Raw genomic sequence first — 17,270 nt, 5'->3', positions numbered from 1 at the left:
ATATTTCAATTGACAGTGGGAATAAAATACGTGGTAATATTGTCTTCAGTAAAAGTCTAAATGTTGATGATGCTGTTCGCAAGGCATTTGACAACGCCAGAGAAACTGAACATAAAGTTCGGGATGTCGCTTTCTTACTCCATGAGAAATATTCAATACAAAGAAAATTAAACTGCCTGAAAATTTAACCATATAACATATCATAAAGGGTGAAATAGCAGTTCCAGACATGGTCTCCACTTTCTTTACACATCTACTAGCTGGTCTATACTCTAATCGTGGAAAAAACAAAGTTAGGAGAATTTAGTCCCATAAGTCAGGACTAAGCCATCAAAACACCTACAACTGGGTCTTGCAATGAAAAGCCTTACAGGCAGTAAAAAGGGTATTGAGATTCTTAATCGTTTAGGACATACATTAAGCTACAATAGCATTGAGGAACTCGAAACAGAATTGACATTTACATCCACTGAGCGCAACCAAGAAACACCCAGTGGCATGATCTATCAACTGGTGTTGCTTTTGATAACTACGATAAAGACACTCTTCATGATACTGTAGGCAGTGCATTTCAGGATTTCGTTGAGACTGACAACCAATCGACAACAATTGCATATAAACCAATAAGCCGTAAAAGGAGAAGAACATTTGAAGCATCTATGCACTCACTGGCTGTGATTATACTGCATTGTTTAGCGGGAAAGGGAAAGTCCGACCTTTAAAATTATTAGAAAAAGCTGTTGATGTCCAGAAAACCTTGTTTTCTCTCGGTAAAAGTGAATTCATTCCCTCTGGAGTAAATAGTTATTGAAGGATTTGTTTGTGGTATCTATGGGGTTTCTAAAATGCCCTCAGTTGATGATCTTCGGCTAGAAATATTTTTAAAGAAATACAAACCGAAAAAAGCGATGGATGTCTTTCTGGTATTAAAGGCTTTGCCGCCATGCTCACAGGTATTAACTTTCAAAATCAAGAGAGCGAATTATATTTGTAGTGTCTGGATAAATGCGTCAAAGAATAAAGCCCCCCCCCCCCAATTTCCATCCAGAGAATAGAAGGTGGGTTTTAAATGATGATGGGGTGTATGAATTAAAGTGGTTTGATGGTGATGTTGCGCCTGTGGCAGTTGAGAATATTTGCATAGATGAAGATAGTGACCAAGAAAGCGAGGACTCCGATGATGAATCAAACAAAACTTGTAGTGCTGATGAAAGTGAGACAGATTAACTATTGGCATCACCCAGCCACACTTATTTACTTATTTTAAATCATTTAAATGTTATATGGACAACTGCTTACCAATAAAACAGAAGGATAACTAAAGTTATATGTATCAAAACTATAAATAGATTTCATAATTTCAATAATTCATCATTGACTAACATTTTTTTAAAATCCACTAGGTTGTTAATCATTATCGAAGATCGGGAACATCAAAAATTATCGAATTCAAACCAAAACAACTTATTAATCCAATAAATACTTTCGAAATAGTTGTTTGAATTTTCCACTTTGTTATAAGATATTGAATAACATTCTGAATCATTGTTGAATGGGTTGTTTGATGGAATACAGGACGTTTGAAGACATAAATTTAACATCAGTCCTAACGTTATATGTCGTGAATGGGGTATGCTATGCTTACTCTTCCTACAACACTTAATACCATTGCTCATTTTAGGATTTCTCATAGCTAATAAACATTTGTCCTATTTTTGTGCTATAATTTTGAATCTTGATGAGTTTCAACAATGTATTATTATAAGCTTTATACAGAGGAGTGGTTTGGGCTGCAATTTTAAGGTCCATCTGACTTGGGGAAAGCTCTAACATTTTTGGTTGGATTTTTGAAAATTGTATTTACCATGTGTGGATCTTTGTTTCTGGTAAGTTTCAGTCATGTTTCTGATGACCATATGAAAAGCCCTATTTTTAGGGCGTGGTAAGACATACTTTAGAGCGATCTGATTTGGGAAAAGCCCCCAAATTTTAGTTCGATTTTTGAAAATTGTACCAAGTGTGGATCTTTGTTTCTGGTAAGTTTCAGCCATGTAACTGATGACCATATAAAAAGTCCGATTTTTAGGATGTGGTCGGACATACTTTAACTATCTGACTTGGGAAAAGCCCACAAAATTTTGGTTAGAATTTTTAAAAATTATATTTACCAAGTGTGGATGTTTGTTTCTGGTAAGTTTCAGCCATGTAACCAATGACCATATTAATAGCCCTCTGAGGCGATATTGGGCGTGGTGGAAAATTTGGTTAGATTTGTGAAATATTTACTCCGACTATGGATACCATTGCCCCTATAAAGTTTTAGTCATGTAACTTATGACCCAATTATAGGCCTCCGGGGGCTACTTTAAGATGCAGCTGCGGCTATACGCCCCAACAGTGCCCGATCTGACCATTGAGTTTTAGTCGTACGGACACCTGCTACAAATTTGGGCGGTAAAACCTTTTGTAACTGATGACCATATTATTTTGTCATTAGCTCCTGGACTAATAGTGTCCCTAACTTATGGCCAACTAGGGCAGGCACTTCTTGATGTGTTAATTACGTAACCCCTGTATTATATTGTCGTCGCCCCTGTCCGTCCGTCCAAATTATGTTTGTGGAAACTCTACAGTTCACAATTTTTATCCGATTTTGACGTATTGGATTATACGAAAAATCACGTTTTTAGCTTGTGTTGACACTGATCTAGAGGTCACAATTTTTTTTCCGATTTTGATGAAATTTAAAATGTATATTTATATCCCAAAGATCTCGGTTCTTTTTGATATTGACGAATCTTGGACATTGACACCCTGTATGCTATCTTTTTAGCTTGAGTTTGTTCTCTGTCCTTCTTTTGTCAAATGAAGTCGAATCTTGCATGGCACCACTTGATTTTAACGTCTGCGGACTGCCGATGTGGGGTCTCTCTTATGTGTCTGCCAATCACGAATCTCATGTACATACAGTAAACCCGCTTTAGGCCATGTCTCGTGTTTTTCCATATATAGTATAGGCAAAAGCGTTAATAGACACATGCATAGAATTATAATATACTAAACAGCAAAAAAAAAAAAAAAAAAAAAAAAAAAAAAAAAAACGTCAGTACGATTTCGAATTCAGAAAGGCATTTTAATCAAACCATTCTAGAAAACGACTTATTAAATGGATCAAAGCAATTTTTTGTTTGTGAACAGTATGTTGACAAATTAGTGATTGATTCATCACAATTCCAAGACATTACGAGAAGGTTTAGAGTCTGTACACAGTCTATACATCAGTATCTGGTGTGTCCACCGCGATTGTCAATTATAGCAGCGCAGCGTCTGTACATGGAGTGGACCAGACGATTGATGAACGCCATTGGCACCTGGAACCACACTCTCTGTGTTTAGTCTCGGTACGACGTTATTTAGTCTCATCTGTGTTCAATCGGGTTTAAGTTAAGTCCGGACTAAGGGCTGGCCAGTGCATAACGTTGACACCGTTCTGCTGTAGAAAATCCAGAGTAACTCTGGCGGTGTGGGCACGGGCGTTGTCATGCTGGAAAACGTTGTTTCGATGACGTGCGAAATGTTGTATGACGTGGGGTCTGAGAGGTTGATCCATGTAGCACACTGCTGTGATGCCGCCTCCTCTCCCTGGACCAAGATTTTGGAACACCACAGGACCCACTCTCTGGTTCCGGCCGATTCCACCCCAAACCATTATGCTTGGACCTCCCCATGAGTCTCGTTCCATTACACATTGGTCAGAATAACACTGGCCACGTCAACGCCATATTCCGGTCCTGCCATTCTGCAGTTGATACGCAATACCGACTCTCAACTGTGAACAGCACAGTTCTCCATTGCCTGTGTCGCCAGTTCTAGTGCTGTTGGGCTAACTGTAGACGTCCACGTCGATGGCGATGGGTGAGGATCGGTCCACGGTAAGGTCTACGGCAATGGATGTTCTCTCTGGTGAGACGTCGGCACACTGTATCGGTACTGATGGGTCTTCCGTGTGTTCCCACTGTCTGACGTGCTGTCTCAGATGCCTGAGTGAAGGGATTCTGTCTGTAGGCGCTGTCGCACGACATGGTCGTCTTGTCGCCTTGTGGTAACCCTTGGTCTACCAGTTCGGGGGTGATCATCCGTGGTGTTGGTGGCCCGAAAGCGTTGCTGAAGCCTGTAGATGGTCCGAACATTGACCTGGAAGTGATTGGCAACTTCTTGGGCAGAGTGGCCAGCGTCGAGTCTTCCAAGCAGCTGGTTCTTCTGAGCTGTCGTTATTCGTGGCATGCTGCTGACGTTGTAGTGTGAATGATTCAACCAGGTATGGGGGTGCATTTTACAGGGCTGGACCGGGTGAACAGCACGTGCAGCATGAGTTACATGAAAATCACGGAGAACACATTACCATCCCAGAAGTCAGGTTGCGTTTTTGAGAACATTTCCCGGGTTCAATTCTGTGTTTGGGAAGGAGCCTTATTGCTCAGGTAAAGTTGGAGACGTGTCACAAATATACAATAAAAACATTTGGCAACTTTTATGCAATGCGTCTATTCAGAGTAACATACCGACCTGACGAATTTTTTTTTGCTGCTTAGTATATTATTCTAATCGGGGCGCACAGACGCTTGAGACTAGAGACTAGATTCGGACCGCCTGAGTTTGCGAGGGTGTAGTAGAGAAAATAAGTGTAAGATTTGCTAAAGAACCTGAGCTCCTACTAAATTTTCTTTTTCCTTGATTGACTTCGTGTGTACCGATCGTTAGTCTGTTTCACCAACTCCACTCAAATCATTTCGCCGATGATTAGCGCGTGCGCGTTGTGTCATAAGAACTGTCACTGAGTCATCTGGCGTGGTTTCGTTTCCCCGGTTGTACGTGATAAAGAGTAATGTCGCCTGTCCAACCTCGTGGGTTTTCTCCGAATCCTCCGGTTTACTCCCACTGCTAAATACCCTTACGCGCAAGCGAATTATTGAAATAAAATTGAACCATATGTTAGTCCCGAAATAACCTACTCTCTCTCTCTCTCTCTCTCTCTCTCTCTCTTGCTTACGTTTCTTTTGTTGCAACCACTGCTCAGTACCAATATTCCAGGCAGTTTGAAGTGAACCCAACCTGCACCTGCTCATAAGTGAAATTGTCAGATAAAGATATCAAAGGATTATACAATTTTTTTGCACATTGTTTTATAAGAACATTAATTTAATTTTCAAATAGATTGACAATACTCATATTTAGAATAAAACGTGTGGAATTTAAAATAAGACTGATTTTACAATTGCGCCTATTTGGGCAGTATATAAAATTTACAAAGATATCTGCAAATTTACAAATTACATACAAAATAATTACATGCAAAATTTACAAATTACATACAAAATTTACAAATTATATACAAAATTTACAAATTATGTACGAAATTATAAATTATATACAAAATTTACAAATTATATACAAATTATATACAAAATATACAAAATTTACAAAAGAGATACAGAATTTACAAAAATACAAATTTACAAGATATCGTCTTTATTGTTTTATATTATAGTTCAATATTTTTTAAAAGGCTTATGAATTGAAACGTCTAATCCTGCCCATTTTACAAGGCGATCAATTAATATACCGTATATAAATTTGGAGTAAACGGCACTACCACAAAAAGAAATAATGTATTCTATACCAGAGCGGTCGGCTGGTAAACAATTCCAAGATACCCAAATGGGTCTCACTTTACCTGTAACCCAGGGGCCTACAGATTCTTAAACCGGATCTGGTATATATACACATATTGTGTAATAAATACTGTTACACCATCCATTGAAAACGGTACATTAGCCTTATAAGAGTCACAAATACTAGATGTTTATTTATGAGACACTTAGAAACATTTTTTATGAACAATAGCAGGCCCGGATTCGTCGTATTCACTTTTAGAAATCCACATCTGGTTAAATGTTGATAACGATGCGAGAATGGAACCGCCAATCCATACTGAGTATTTTCTCTCCGGTGGGGCAATAACTTTAACTTTGATAGAACTGGGAGCTAGATTAGTAAGTTCTTTCATCATTCTATCAGATATACCTGCAAAATTTGTGAAAACTTAATATTTTTATGCCACAGAGAATTCTATGCTAACACACTAACCGATTCCGTTTCAATTGATTATAAAATCGCCTTAAATAAATTTTTCAAAAATAATGCGAACATCTTTAACTGGAATCGACTTATTCGTCAGTTTAATTACTTTGGTGTAATTTCTGTCGTTTATTTTTTAAAATTTCTTTTCTTTTGGGGTGTGTGTGTGGGGGGAGGGGCAGTAGACCTTCTATATTCTAAAGTATTTTTATCACAAATAAAGTTCTATTTACACCATAACCATATTCTAAATCTATACCCATTAGAAACATGCTTACATGTTTGGGTTCAAGATTCTCATAATTCATGCAGTTTGTAATTCTATCAGGGATCGTTAAAATTGTTAAACTAAGTAATGTCAATGCATTGCATGAGCCAGTTTGTTAAATACTAATGTGTCTCACCTGGATACATGGTAGAACCTCCTGACATAACAACATTATTATACAAATCTTTTCTGATATCAATATCACAAGAATTTATAGATTGATAAACCATTTCGTGTACACCAACATCTTCTCTTCCTGTGTAAATTGAAAACAAATGTGGTCATAATACAACGTTCACAGAAAAACACATACTGCATAGAGAGAACTTTGAGAATCGATGCCAGTCCTGAATGGCCGCCATATTAAAAAATTAGTATACAGTATAAATATATTTCTAATAATTCTCATTGTATACATAGTATTTTCCACTACAATCTTAACTAATTGTATGTAGAAAACAGCGATTTAGCTACAGAATATAAAACGCATGCTACGTAAAACTTGATAATATAGGAATAAGAAATAATTTAAACCAACTTTCGGGGCAATACCCCTTGTTATGCCAGCAAATGAATAATTATCATATTCTAAACGAGAGTTCACTTGAAGGTTTTGGAAATGGCTGCCATACAAGGACTTCTGGGGCGTTAACGTTTTAATATACAGTAAAACAGATTGCTTTTGATATATTTTGACTAAGGGCAATAACTCTAGTTAAGAATAGAAATTTTGGTTTTCTCGTGGACATTAAGACATTTACAAAGTCTCACTGAATCCGGATGGAAACTGTAGACTCGATTGTATTTACGATCTATTATTGACTGTTTTGTTTTGTTTTTTTTTTTTTGTTTTTTTTGGGGGGGGGGGGGTGTTTTGGGGTTGTTTTTTTTTTTGCTACGTCAAGTGAATCACTTGAAGATAGAGTGGCTAACTTTGTGAAAACCCTTACCAGCAAATGACGGTTGGAATAAAAGTTCTGGACATCTAAATCGTTCGTTGCCTATCGTGACGACCTGGCCATCTGGCAGTTCGTAACTTTTTTCGATTGCTGACGAACTGACAGAACTATCCATTTCTTCCTCGAAATTCAATGCCACGTAACACAGCTTCTCTTTCATATCTCGAACAATTTCTGTTTCAGCTATAAAGCAGAGTTATTGGACATGTGTTATCAAAAAAAGAATTTGCATACAATTACAACTGGTACAAAACACTGAAAAAAGAGCCATTTAAATTTCAAATTTCGACAAACTCTCGGATCATTTCACCATTTCTAAGTTATTGGCATATCAAGTTGGAGATAATGTTTGAATCAATTTCACAGAATTACGTCTTGTAATAGACAGATAAAGGCAGACACCAAAGAAACATCCAATTCAAATAGTAATACAGTTTTTAATTATTAATCTAAATACGAATCTTCATAATATTATAAGATATGATCTGATGTATTGTTTACTCACATCCACTTGTAAAGCTATATCCTCGTTCAGTAAGCAGTCTTCTTAGATACATTGTTAAATCTCTTCCTGCTAAATCCATTCTTTTAATGGCATGTGGTAAAGCATACCCTGAAATACGTTTAATACATGAATATAAATAGAAGAAACGGCAGTTTAAGGTATAATAATTTTATTATTAGTCTAACTATTACAAAAAGGCATGTAAATGTCAAGCAAATGTTACCTTCATAGATTGGCACAACGTGAGATACACCATCCCCTGAATCAAATACTATTCCTGTCGTTCGCCCAGATGCATAAAGTGAAAGAACGGCTTGTATTCCAACATAAAAGGCGGGAGTGTTGAAAGTTTCAAACATAATCTGGAAATATAATGATACACTAATATAATTATGATTTGGAAACAAAAGTTACATAGTTAGTACCAAATTAAGAAGGAATGGCGGGGATTTAAGGCAAGGCTAGCCTTTATCACATGCTGCTTTCGTTATTTATATCAATGAATATTTGCTCTGCAATAAAGTATTAGAAAATAATTTACCTGTATCATTTTCTCTCTGTTAGCTTTAGGATTAAGTGGCGCTTCAGTTAATAAAACAGGATGTTCCTCTGGTGCCACTCTTAATTCATTATAAAATGTATGGTGCCAAATTTTCTCCATATCATCCCAATTACTAACTATTCCATGTTCAACTGGATATTTCAGAGCTAGCATCCCTCTTTTACTTTGTGCTTCGTCTCCGACATAAGAATCTTTTATTCCCATACCAACCATGATTCCCTGATATTAACAAAAACTGGTTTTGAAATTTCCTTGATATTAACACAAATTGGGTTTGATAATGATAAACCAGTTAATTTTTAATTCAATATGCATAGCCTCTATATGCATAACGTATATTCAATGGAAATTTAAAACACGTTACCTGGTATTTTGGTCTTCCAACTAAGGCAGGGAAAACGGCCCGTGGAGCATCATCTCCTGCAAATCCAGCCTTGCACATTCCGGTTCCATTATCAATGACCAAGGCAGCGACATCAAAATCAAGGTAACTCATCCTGACAGTTGTTTTATTTAGACGCTGCAATATACATTCAATACATTCAAACATAAATACGTTTTCATATTGAGATGTTTCATAATCAGACTGCTTGTCATTAACTGTAAATTTAAAAAAAAAAATATGCTTTAGTTTTAATAATTGAACATTTGCTTGCAATTTGATAAAAAAAATACCTTTCAATACTTTCCAAAGTCTATTTCAGCTTTCAAACCAGTAAACTATTTTTTTAAGACAAGTAGCGGTATATTTATAGGGAGCTAGGGTCATATTAATAGCAAAAAAAGATGATCTAAATATAAATATGAGTTGAGTGTTCCAGGAAAAGGGGATGTCCGATGATACTATGTATGGGCATAGATTAATAAGGTCTTCCATTCATTACTATATATGTATATATTCGCGATATGTATATATTTGGAGGTTATAAGATAAGTGTATCTACTATTGATATAAAGGTATAGCCTATGATACTATAAATAGATTTTGATTAACGGGTCACTTCGACCGGGCCATTCGCGTCTAATAAACCATAAACCTATCCTGAGTATGTAAGTAAATACAGTTTATATGTCACCAGTTTGTATGTCCCCGTATGTAAGGATATGGGGAGGGGGGAGGGATAAATTTATACTATATTACATAAAAAGATGAATGTTATCGCCTATGATCTTTTTGCATAACCTAGTCGTTGCTTCTGTTGTGTTGTAATTTGTTTTGTAAAGGCATTGAATTCGGTGCGCAGTATGAGTATATGTCTATATTTAGTTTATGAATAAACAGATGAAAGCTAAATAAGAAATGAGTCTTTGAATTTGAAGCGACTCATCATTTCCATAACTTTGTCTGTAAATATAGAAATGATAAGCAGCCCCTCCCCCTTCTTCTTTGTTGGATGTTAAGAGGTTTGTTTAAATGATTAGTTTAAAATAGATCGTGTTGACATCAACAACATCCAACGGGAGGTAACCGATATGAGTCAGGTATTTTTTAATATGAAGACTGTCGTTTTATAAGACTTGAAAGATAGTTCAGATATCATAATGATTAACAGATTACTGTCACTGATAAAGCAGACGTAACAAGGAAACATGACGGAAATCCGAGCGTCAATCACCTCAAATAGATATTTTTGTATATAAAACTATACATCATAACACCATAGCTTTGTATTCCCATATTATGCATATATACATTAATGTTGATGTCAATTTCTATAGGCCTGCAGTTGATATTACTCTTGACAACACAGTTTGAAATTGTGCCTCAGTTTGAAAGCTGATATTTAGCATCTATACCATAAAAATATATAAGATAATATATCGGTCGGTTAGCTATAACGTTATGATTACTATTTTTTTTATGATCATTGCATGGGACATAATATAACCTAATTTAATTAATTATAAAATGAAACCGTATGCTTTGACCGTATATGGTCGTATAATATAATGAATAAGAAGCTAAATTTAACCGTTGTAGTAATATTCTCCCTCGGGGTCAAGGCGATTGGTAGTGTATTGTGACTTCCTTTAATCAACTGCCTTATAAGGACAAAACTCTGGTGTAGAGTTGGTCGATAAATCGGGTGTCTCCCTGTCAATAACAAACCAGGCCTATATAAATAGGACGTGCACAGAGATATAGACACAACCATTGACTTACTATAGAGCCAGTTATCTTTACTGTAATTCAAGTTGTAAAGGTGAGCTATAATAACAATGATATATGCATAATATTTCATATTGAGAGATTTTTATTTATTACGTTTACACACAGTGTTTTGTGGCTCAGTAAGTAAGGCGCTGAATTGCTAACATGGAGGTCCCTGATTCCATCCCAGCATTGGTCGTGAAAATACCCTGAGAGTTTCCGGCACGGTTCCCCCTTTTCAGTGTTGCATGGCGAAGAACAGCGTCCAGTCGTTCGAATGAGACTAGATAATCCAAAATCACATGTACTCATTGGCATGCACATAACATACATATCCCTTGACAGTTGGAATTCAAGTTCCCTCATAGCACACTGCATGCCAGCATCTTTTATTATTTTAATTACTATATTAAACTTGATTTCAGTTCAAGCTACATAACACAATGAGTGTAAACAACAACAATAAAGCCGTGGTTATAGATTGTGGATCGGCTGATGTTAAAGCTGGTCATGCTAGTGATAAAACACCTGAAGTTGTCTTCTCTAATTTAGTCGGCTATGATCAAAATCATGTAAGTATTATAAGTATTCTTATATAAAAAAAAAACGTTTCCTACTGCTTTCGAAATTTGTTACTTTCGTATTTGAATGGTGGATTCGGGATTAAGTGACGCACAATGACCCATTTTCCCACAATCTGATTAAAATACAGATCTATATTTAGTTTCGTTTCTTATACTTTCAATGGCGTCTACTACATGAAGATCTGACCAGTTGTAGTGCGAGATTTTGTCAGGGGTCATGCGAGCGGCTTTTGACCCTATGACATCGGACTTTTGATTAACTAATCAACGTTTATGTTTCTACTGCGATACCCATGGTTCCGTGCAACGGACGCCTAGAACTCACCGTAACAGACTAATCCCTCATATCACATCAATCAGAACGCGAATTATATAGTTATAATATAACAACTCTTCCAGATCCTAGTGTAGTAATGACAAGTAAAACGAAATTTTAAACTATAAAAACGAAACGAAATAGGATCTGTGAATTAACCAGAATGATTTTGACACAAAGTGTGTTTCATGCTGCGATTTTTCAAGGGAAACATTATTAGATTTAACAATAATCTTGGTTATTATCTCGCGTCTTCCTTCACTCAATTTTTTTCTGAACTTTCACAAATTCTTGAATATTATGCAAGAAAATAATATGATGTTTTTTAAAATTAATATACATCAATTTTGCTCTTTTTTTAGTATTTCATGACTACATTAAAACAACAACGCTTTGAAATAGTTTGTTTTTTTTAATTTGTAAAATTGGTATACTTTTCTTTCGGATTCGGACATCATCATTTCAAATTACAAACATCAAGGACGTTTAAATAGGGAGTAGAAACTTCTTCGTGAACCTTCAGATTATTTCTATCGCTTCGATTTAATCTCCACTCTAATTAAAACACAGATCCTATTTCGTTTCGTTTTTTATAGTTCAAAATTTTGTTTTACTTGTCTTTACTACACTGGGATCTGGAAGAGTTGTTATCATTGACGTGTTCTGGATGATGTGAGGGATTAGCCAATAAAACTGTCTGTTACGGCGAGCTTTTGATGTGTGGTGCACGGAACTGTTGGTAATCCACTAGAAACATCAATGCTGATTGTTGATTAAAATCAAATGTCTGACGTCATAGGGTCAAAAGCCCAAAGCAGGACCGTCTCCGATCTAGCGTTCTCCCAGATCTTCATGTAGCGTAGGCCATCGAACGTATAAAAAACGAAACGAAATATAGATCTGTATTTTAATCAGATTGATTGAATTCTCATTTTGGGTATTAAAAACAATTCAAGACAAATGTTTTATCATTCATAAAATATCTGGTATTTTTGAGAACGATAATAATGGGTAAATCAAAGCGATATAAATATTAATTTGCTATCTCAATTGTTTATGCTCTACTGTCAGAAAAACACATAATTTTTGTTGTAGAAAATTAACAAATTTTGTTTTTGGCATCCATTATTTTAAAGAAACACAAATATGTATATGCATATACATATATGATAATTTGTATTAAGTGATTGAAGATTTCCTAAAGTAGTCCGTCTACTTTCTCAGAGAAAAAGGTAATGTAAGTGAAAATGGAACGGAAATGTGTTTTAATAATATTTAACAACACTGCTGGGCGTGTATTTATCGAAAAATGTTGCTATATTTGACACGATTAATGAACGAGAACTAAAAAAAAAAAACGACGATACCAAGTGGACATCTTTAATACTAAACAAGTGTTATCACCTTGAAAATAAAGTACCATCGACCTTAAAAGGCATTTAAATTGCACATTGACAAGTGTGCAAGGACTTGCCAAGGAAGCGTACCAAATAATGGGGTATTCATCACGAATTAGTATCAATTCTTTGAAAGATTATTCATACTCTGCCTCCTGCCAATTACATTATTGTTATCATTATATTGTGTGGGGTATCTTACGTTTTAATATTTATATCTTACCATAATATTTTACTTGGCTTTTAGTCTGGTAGTGGCAGTACTGCCTTCTGTGTGGGTGATGGGGCCAAAGGAAGACGTGGACAATCTCAATTTATTTGCAACAGCCCGGTCGAACAAGGCATCATTACACGATGGGATGATATGGAAAGAGTATGGAATGAAATTTTCTCCAATCAACTAAAAGTAGATTCCAAAGAACACCCGGTTATAATGACACAAATCCCCTCATTACCACAGTTTAACAGAGAAAAAATTACTGAGGTATGTCAAAAGAAAAAAAATATATATTTTAAATCGTCCAAGATATCAGTTTGAGAGAGAACTTTCCCCTCGTAGTATAATCCGGAGACTATAATAACCTGGTACGGTTGATATTTTGGCGATAAAGGTGACTTACAAAGACATTGTTTTTTTCAGCTCTGTTCTTATTATTAATGTGTTATTGTGTATACACCTACATCCATATGTATTGGACTAACAGTTCACCCGTAACGCCAAGATCGAGCGCGTTTATTTGTTTATTAAAAACGAAATTGCATTTTGTAAATCGGGCTTTGCAGTATTGAAACCAATTTAATTCTAGATAATGAATGAAGTATAAAGAATTGCAACGACTGGTTTCTCCTTTAATGTTGTAATGTTTCTAATATATACATTTTAATTCTAAATAATGGTTTTCTTCTTTAATGTTTTCCAGCTTATGTTTGAGAAATTTCAAGTACCCGGTTTCTATTTGGGTATACAATCTGTCCTAGCTTTGTATTCCGCCGGTCTGAAGAATGGTATCGTTTATGATTCTGGTGACGGTGTAACGTATATTGTTCCGGTTAAAGATGGTAAGCTTCATAGATTGGTATTTTACAGGGTTTGTTTTATAAAGAATTATTTGGAATGCATGGAACAGTGGGATTTTGCAGCCTGTTTTATCATACACATTTACCACCATACGTCTTTGAAAGGTGTATGACAGATGATAATAATGATATGTTTATATTTCAGGCTATGCTATTCAAGGCGCCATCGAACGTTTAAATGTAGCAGGCAGTGATCTGACGTCATATCTTCAAGGCCTTCTTCTTGGTAAAGGTACTCGATTGTTCTCGGCAGGTATATAATTGTAGAACCTAATTTACCTACACATGTAATACTTGAGACTAGCTAGTCTCTGTTTATAAAAGCAGCCATGTACAGGACACGTATAATATATTAAAGCAAAATATTTAATGTAAAGTCGTACAAAATCCTGGATTTGATGTTCCCGAAATAATTACGCATGAAATGATAAGCACATAGTTTGTATTTATTCTCCAAGTCTTTAAAATGATTTGGTCTCAATTTCAGGTGATCGAGATATTGCAAAGGACATCAAAGAAAAGTTGTGTTATATTGCTAGTGACTATGACCAGGAACTGAAATCCGGCAAAAAAGAAACGTACCAGATGCCAGACGGTACCATATTAGATCTTGGCGAAGAGTTGTTCCAGTGTCCTGAAATACTATTTACACCATCCAAGAAAGGTACTGATCATACTAAAGATATGAAACAAAATGTAGAAATTTCTTAGAATACCCATTATCTACATTATCTAGATTTTCACTGTATGTAAATACTTTTACACTATCTCCGAAAGACACCGTACATATTAAAAAGTATAAAGTACGCAACAAAAGTTTGACATTTCTTAGGCTACTCAATGTCTAAGTTTTCAGAATTTCTTAACCCGACCATCTCCATTTATTTCATGGGAACAACATTTAATCTTCCTAGAAAGATATGGTATTAAAATTAGTACCATAATGTAAACTCCTCGAATATTACATAAAGTCCTAATCATTGATGTTTCTGTTTTCAGATCCAAACACTGATGGAATTCATACAAGAATTAACGGGGTCATTCAAAGATGTGACAGTAACCTTAGATCTGGGCTTTATAATAATATAGTTTTATCTGGTGGATCAACAATGTTTAAAGGTAAGTCGTTTGATGCGTGTTGCCATCTTTTAAATACAATGATGAACAATTGTGAAATGTTAGATAATTATTAGAATGTGTACGTCAACTTTTTCTGTTGGACTAGAGTTAAGGTTATAAATGGGTAGCTCCAGGCTTAATCATTTTAACCTTTTTGAGAGCATATCTTTGGTGCCACTAACAGAATCTTTTTTTTTATATACACCTAAATTTTCATGTGGACGTATATTGTTGTCGCCCGCCCGTCCACCCACAATTTTTTTGTGGCCACTCTACAGGTCACAATTATCCGATTTTGACGAATCTTGAAATGTAGGTTTATTTCCAACAGATCTCGGTTCCTGGCGATATTGGCATGTATCGGATCGAAAATTCATGGATTATGGCCCCTGATTGTACGAAAAACCACGTTTAGCTTCGGGACACTCTAGAGGTCACAATTTGTATCTGATTAAGATGAAACTTAAAATGTATGTTTATAACCCAAAGATCTCGGTTCATTTCGATATTCGCGCATATCGGACCGCAACTTCTTGCATTATGACCCCAGATTGTGTGATTCCAATATGTAATGGTCCCCTGATGCTAACTTAGCCAAATAATTTTATTTAATTCTGGGTTAAATATAGAAAAATGTCGTATTCTAGCATGGTATACGACATTCATAACCCGATATACGATACTTTAAAGCAATTTTAAATAACGATCATAAGACTTCGAAAATTAGACAAATACAAAGACTGGCAGGATTTAGTTTCATTCATAAACGAAACATTTCAGGAATACCAACATACATATCCCTGATCTACCAAAGACTCCCGTTTCTTTTTAATTTACGATCATCCTCATCAGTGATATTTTCTTTATTTCATAAGGTTTTGGAAGTCGACTAAATAAAGAAATGTCTGTATTGGCTGGGAAGAGGATAGAAGTCACAGAACAAGCGAATCGAAAATATGCCTCCTGGATAGGCGGTTCCATTCTTGGAAGCTTGCCGGAATTTTCTTCTTATTATATCACGCGGGCTGATTATGAAGAAACAGGTGCTAAAATTGTCCACACAAAATGTGCCTAAATATACTTTCAAAAGGGACATTACGTAGTTGATTTCTATTGACATGCTCTTTATACTATTCTCATTACCTAATGTTAAAAGTAAAAAGTTTAATGAAGTTATAATTTCCCAGTTGAAAATAGACAACTTTAATTTATTTTGGGTGGTCTGCAATAAATATGAGATAATAATTTATTAAAAGAGAAGTTCCAGATTCCACTGGGTCTCCGAAAGAAAATTTGGTTTAGATACCAATGAAACGCGAAGGGGGAGAAATTCATATCTGACTTGCGCTTCAATATTTGAGATGAAACATTTAATTGGGACCAATTATTTAAATACACAGCTTAATGGTCTAATGAACACCATTATCAATTTACATACGAAGAACAGAATTACATGTATGTTAACGAAATAATTTGTTTAATGTGATAATATTGTTACTGTAAGATAGCTGAATATAATAATCTAAATATCTTGTATTGTACAGTTTGTTTATATTTGAATCATTCTATGTATATAAAAAACATATTTTTATGTTTTAATATTGTGATCAGCCATATTGTACGTATTTTTAATTGTTGTTTTGTTAAAATTTAGCTTTTCAATAAAAGACATATTAAACGAAATATCTGTTCTGTCTGTATCGCAGAGCCTTTAATTATATATGATATCAAGGCGGATATGTTGTAGCTCAACCACCAAAGGTAGTCCTCGAGTGGTGTCGGTCTCCGCAATGGCGCAAATGGAATCTTAATATACCTGGTTCTATGTACCTCATAGCGCACTGCATGGCAAATGTCTATATTCCAATCTGATTAAAAGACATATCCTATTTCGTTTCGTTTTTTATAGTTCAAAATTTCGTTTTACTTGTCTTCACTACACTAGGATCTGGAAGAGTTGTTATATTACTGGCGTTTTGATTGAAATGAGGGATAAGCCAATGAAACGGTCTGTTACGTCGAATTTTTGGCGTGCCATGCACGGAACAGTGGGTAAACCACTAGAAATGTCAAGGCTGATTGATTAATCAATGTCAGACGTCATAGGGTCAAAAGCCGCTCCTACAACCCCTGACAAGACCTTCCAGTGCAACTTGTCAGATCTTCATGTAGTGTAGGCCATCAAAAGTATAT

General features: G+C 35.4%; 2 protein-coding genes across 7 annotated transcripts; one reads left to right on the top strand and one right to left on the bottom strand.

Annotated features, from left to right (window-relative positions):
- Positions 1–5,481: 5,481 nt before the first annotated feature.
- LOC126810950 (actin-5) lies at positions 5,482–10,479 on the bottom strand. 2 transcript variants are annotated; one of them, XM_050536381.2, is made up of 8 exons: positions 10,406–10,479; positions 8,797–8,952; positions 8,412–8,651; positions 8,094–8,232; positions 7,871–7,978; positions 7,357–7,548; positions 6,543–6,662; positions 5,482–6,084 (listed from the first exon to the last, which is right to left on the bottom strand). In XM_050536381.2, exons 2-8 carry the CDS (start codon positions 8,926–8,928, stop codon positions 5,879–5,881), a joined length of 1,137 nt encoding a protein of 378 aa, XP_050392338.1. In that variant the 5' UTR covers positions 8,929–8,952; positions 10,406–10,479; the 3' UTR covers positions 5,482–5,878. The 2 variants fall into 2 exon arrangements, with proteins under 2 accessions (XP_050392338.1, XP_050392337.1); XM_050536380.2 differs by lacking the exon at positions 10,406–10,479 and adding an exon at positions 9,108–9,362 and having other exon boundaries at positions 5,483–6,084.
- LOC126810949 (actin-3) lies at positions 9,373–16,760 on the top strand. 5 transcript variants are annotated; one of them, XM_050536377.2, is made up of 8 exons: positions 9,373–9,482; positions 11,010–11,156; positions 13,129–13,365; positions 13,802–13,940; positions 14,104–14,211; positions 14,446–14,622; positions 14,958–15,077; positions 15,953–16,760. In XM_050536377.2, the coding sequence occupies exons 2-8, from the start codon at positions 11,028–11,030 to the stop codon at positions 16,150–16,152; spliced, it is 1,110 nt and encodes a 369-aa protein (XP_050392334.2). In that variant the 5' UTR covers positions 9,373–9,482; positions 11,010–11,027; the 3' UTR covers positions 16,153–16,760. The 5 variants fall into 5 exon arrangements, with proteins under 5 accessions (XP_050392334.2, XP_050392336.2, XP_050392332.2 ...); XM_050536379.2 differs by lacking the exon at positions 9,373–9,482 and adding an exon at positions 9,896–9,914 and having other exon boundaries at positions 14,104–14,184; XM_050536375.2 differs by lacking the exon at positions 9,373–9,482 and adding an exon at positions 9,896–9,914 and having other exon boundaries at positions 14,104–14,190.
- The last annotated feature ends 510 nt before the right edge of the window (positions 16,761–17,270 follow it).

The sequence above is a fragment of the Patella vulgata genome, chromosome 2 (genome assembly GCF_932274485.2).
Source record: "Patella vulgata chromosome 2, xgPatVulg1.2, whole genome shotgun sequence".
In the NCBI taxonomy this organism is placed as follows: Eukaryota; Metazoa; Mollusca; class Gastropoda; family Patellidae; genus Patella; species Patella vulgata.
This window is presented reverse-complemented; position numbering and strand designations above follow the sequence as displayed.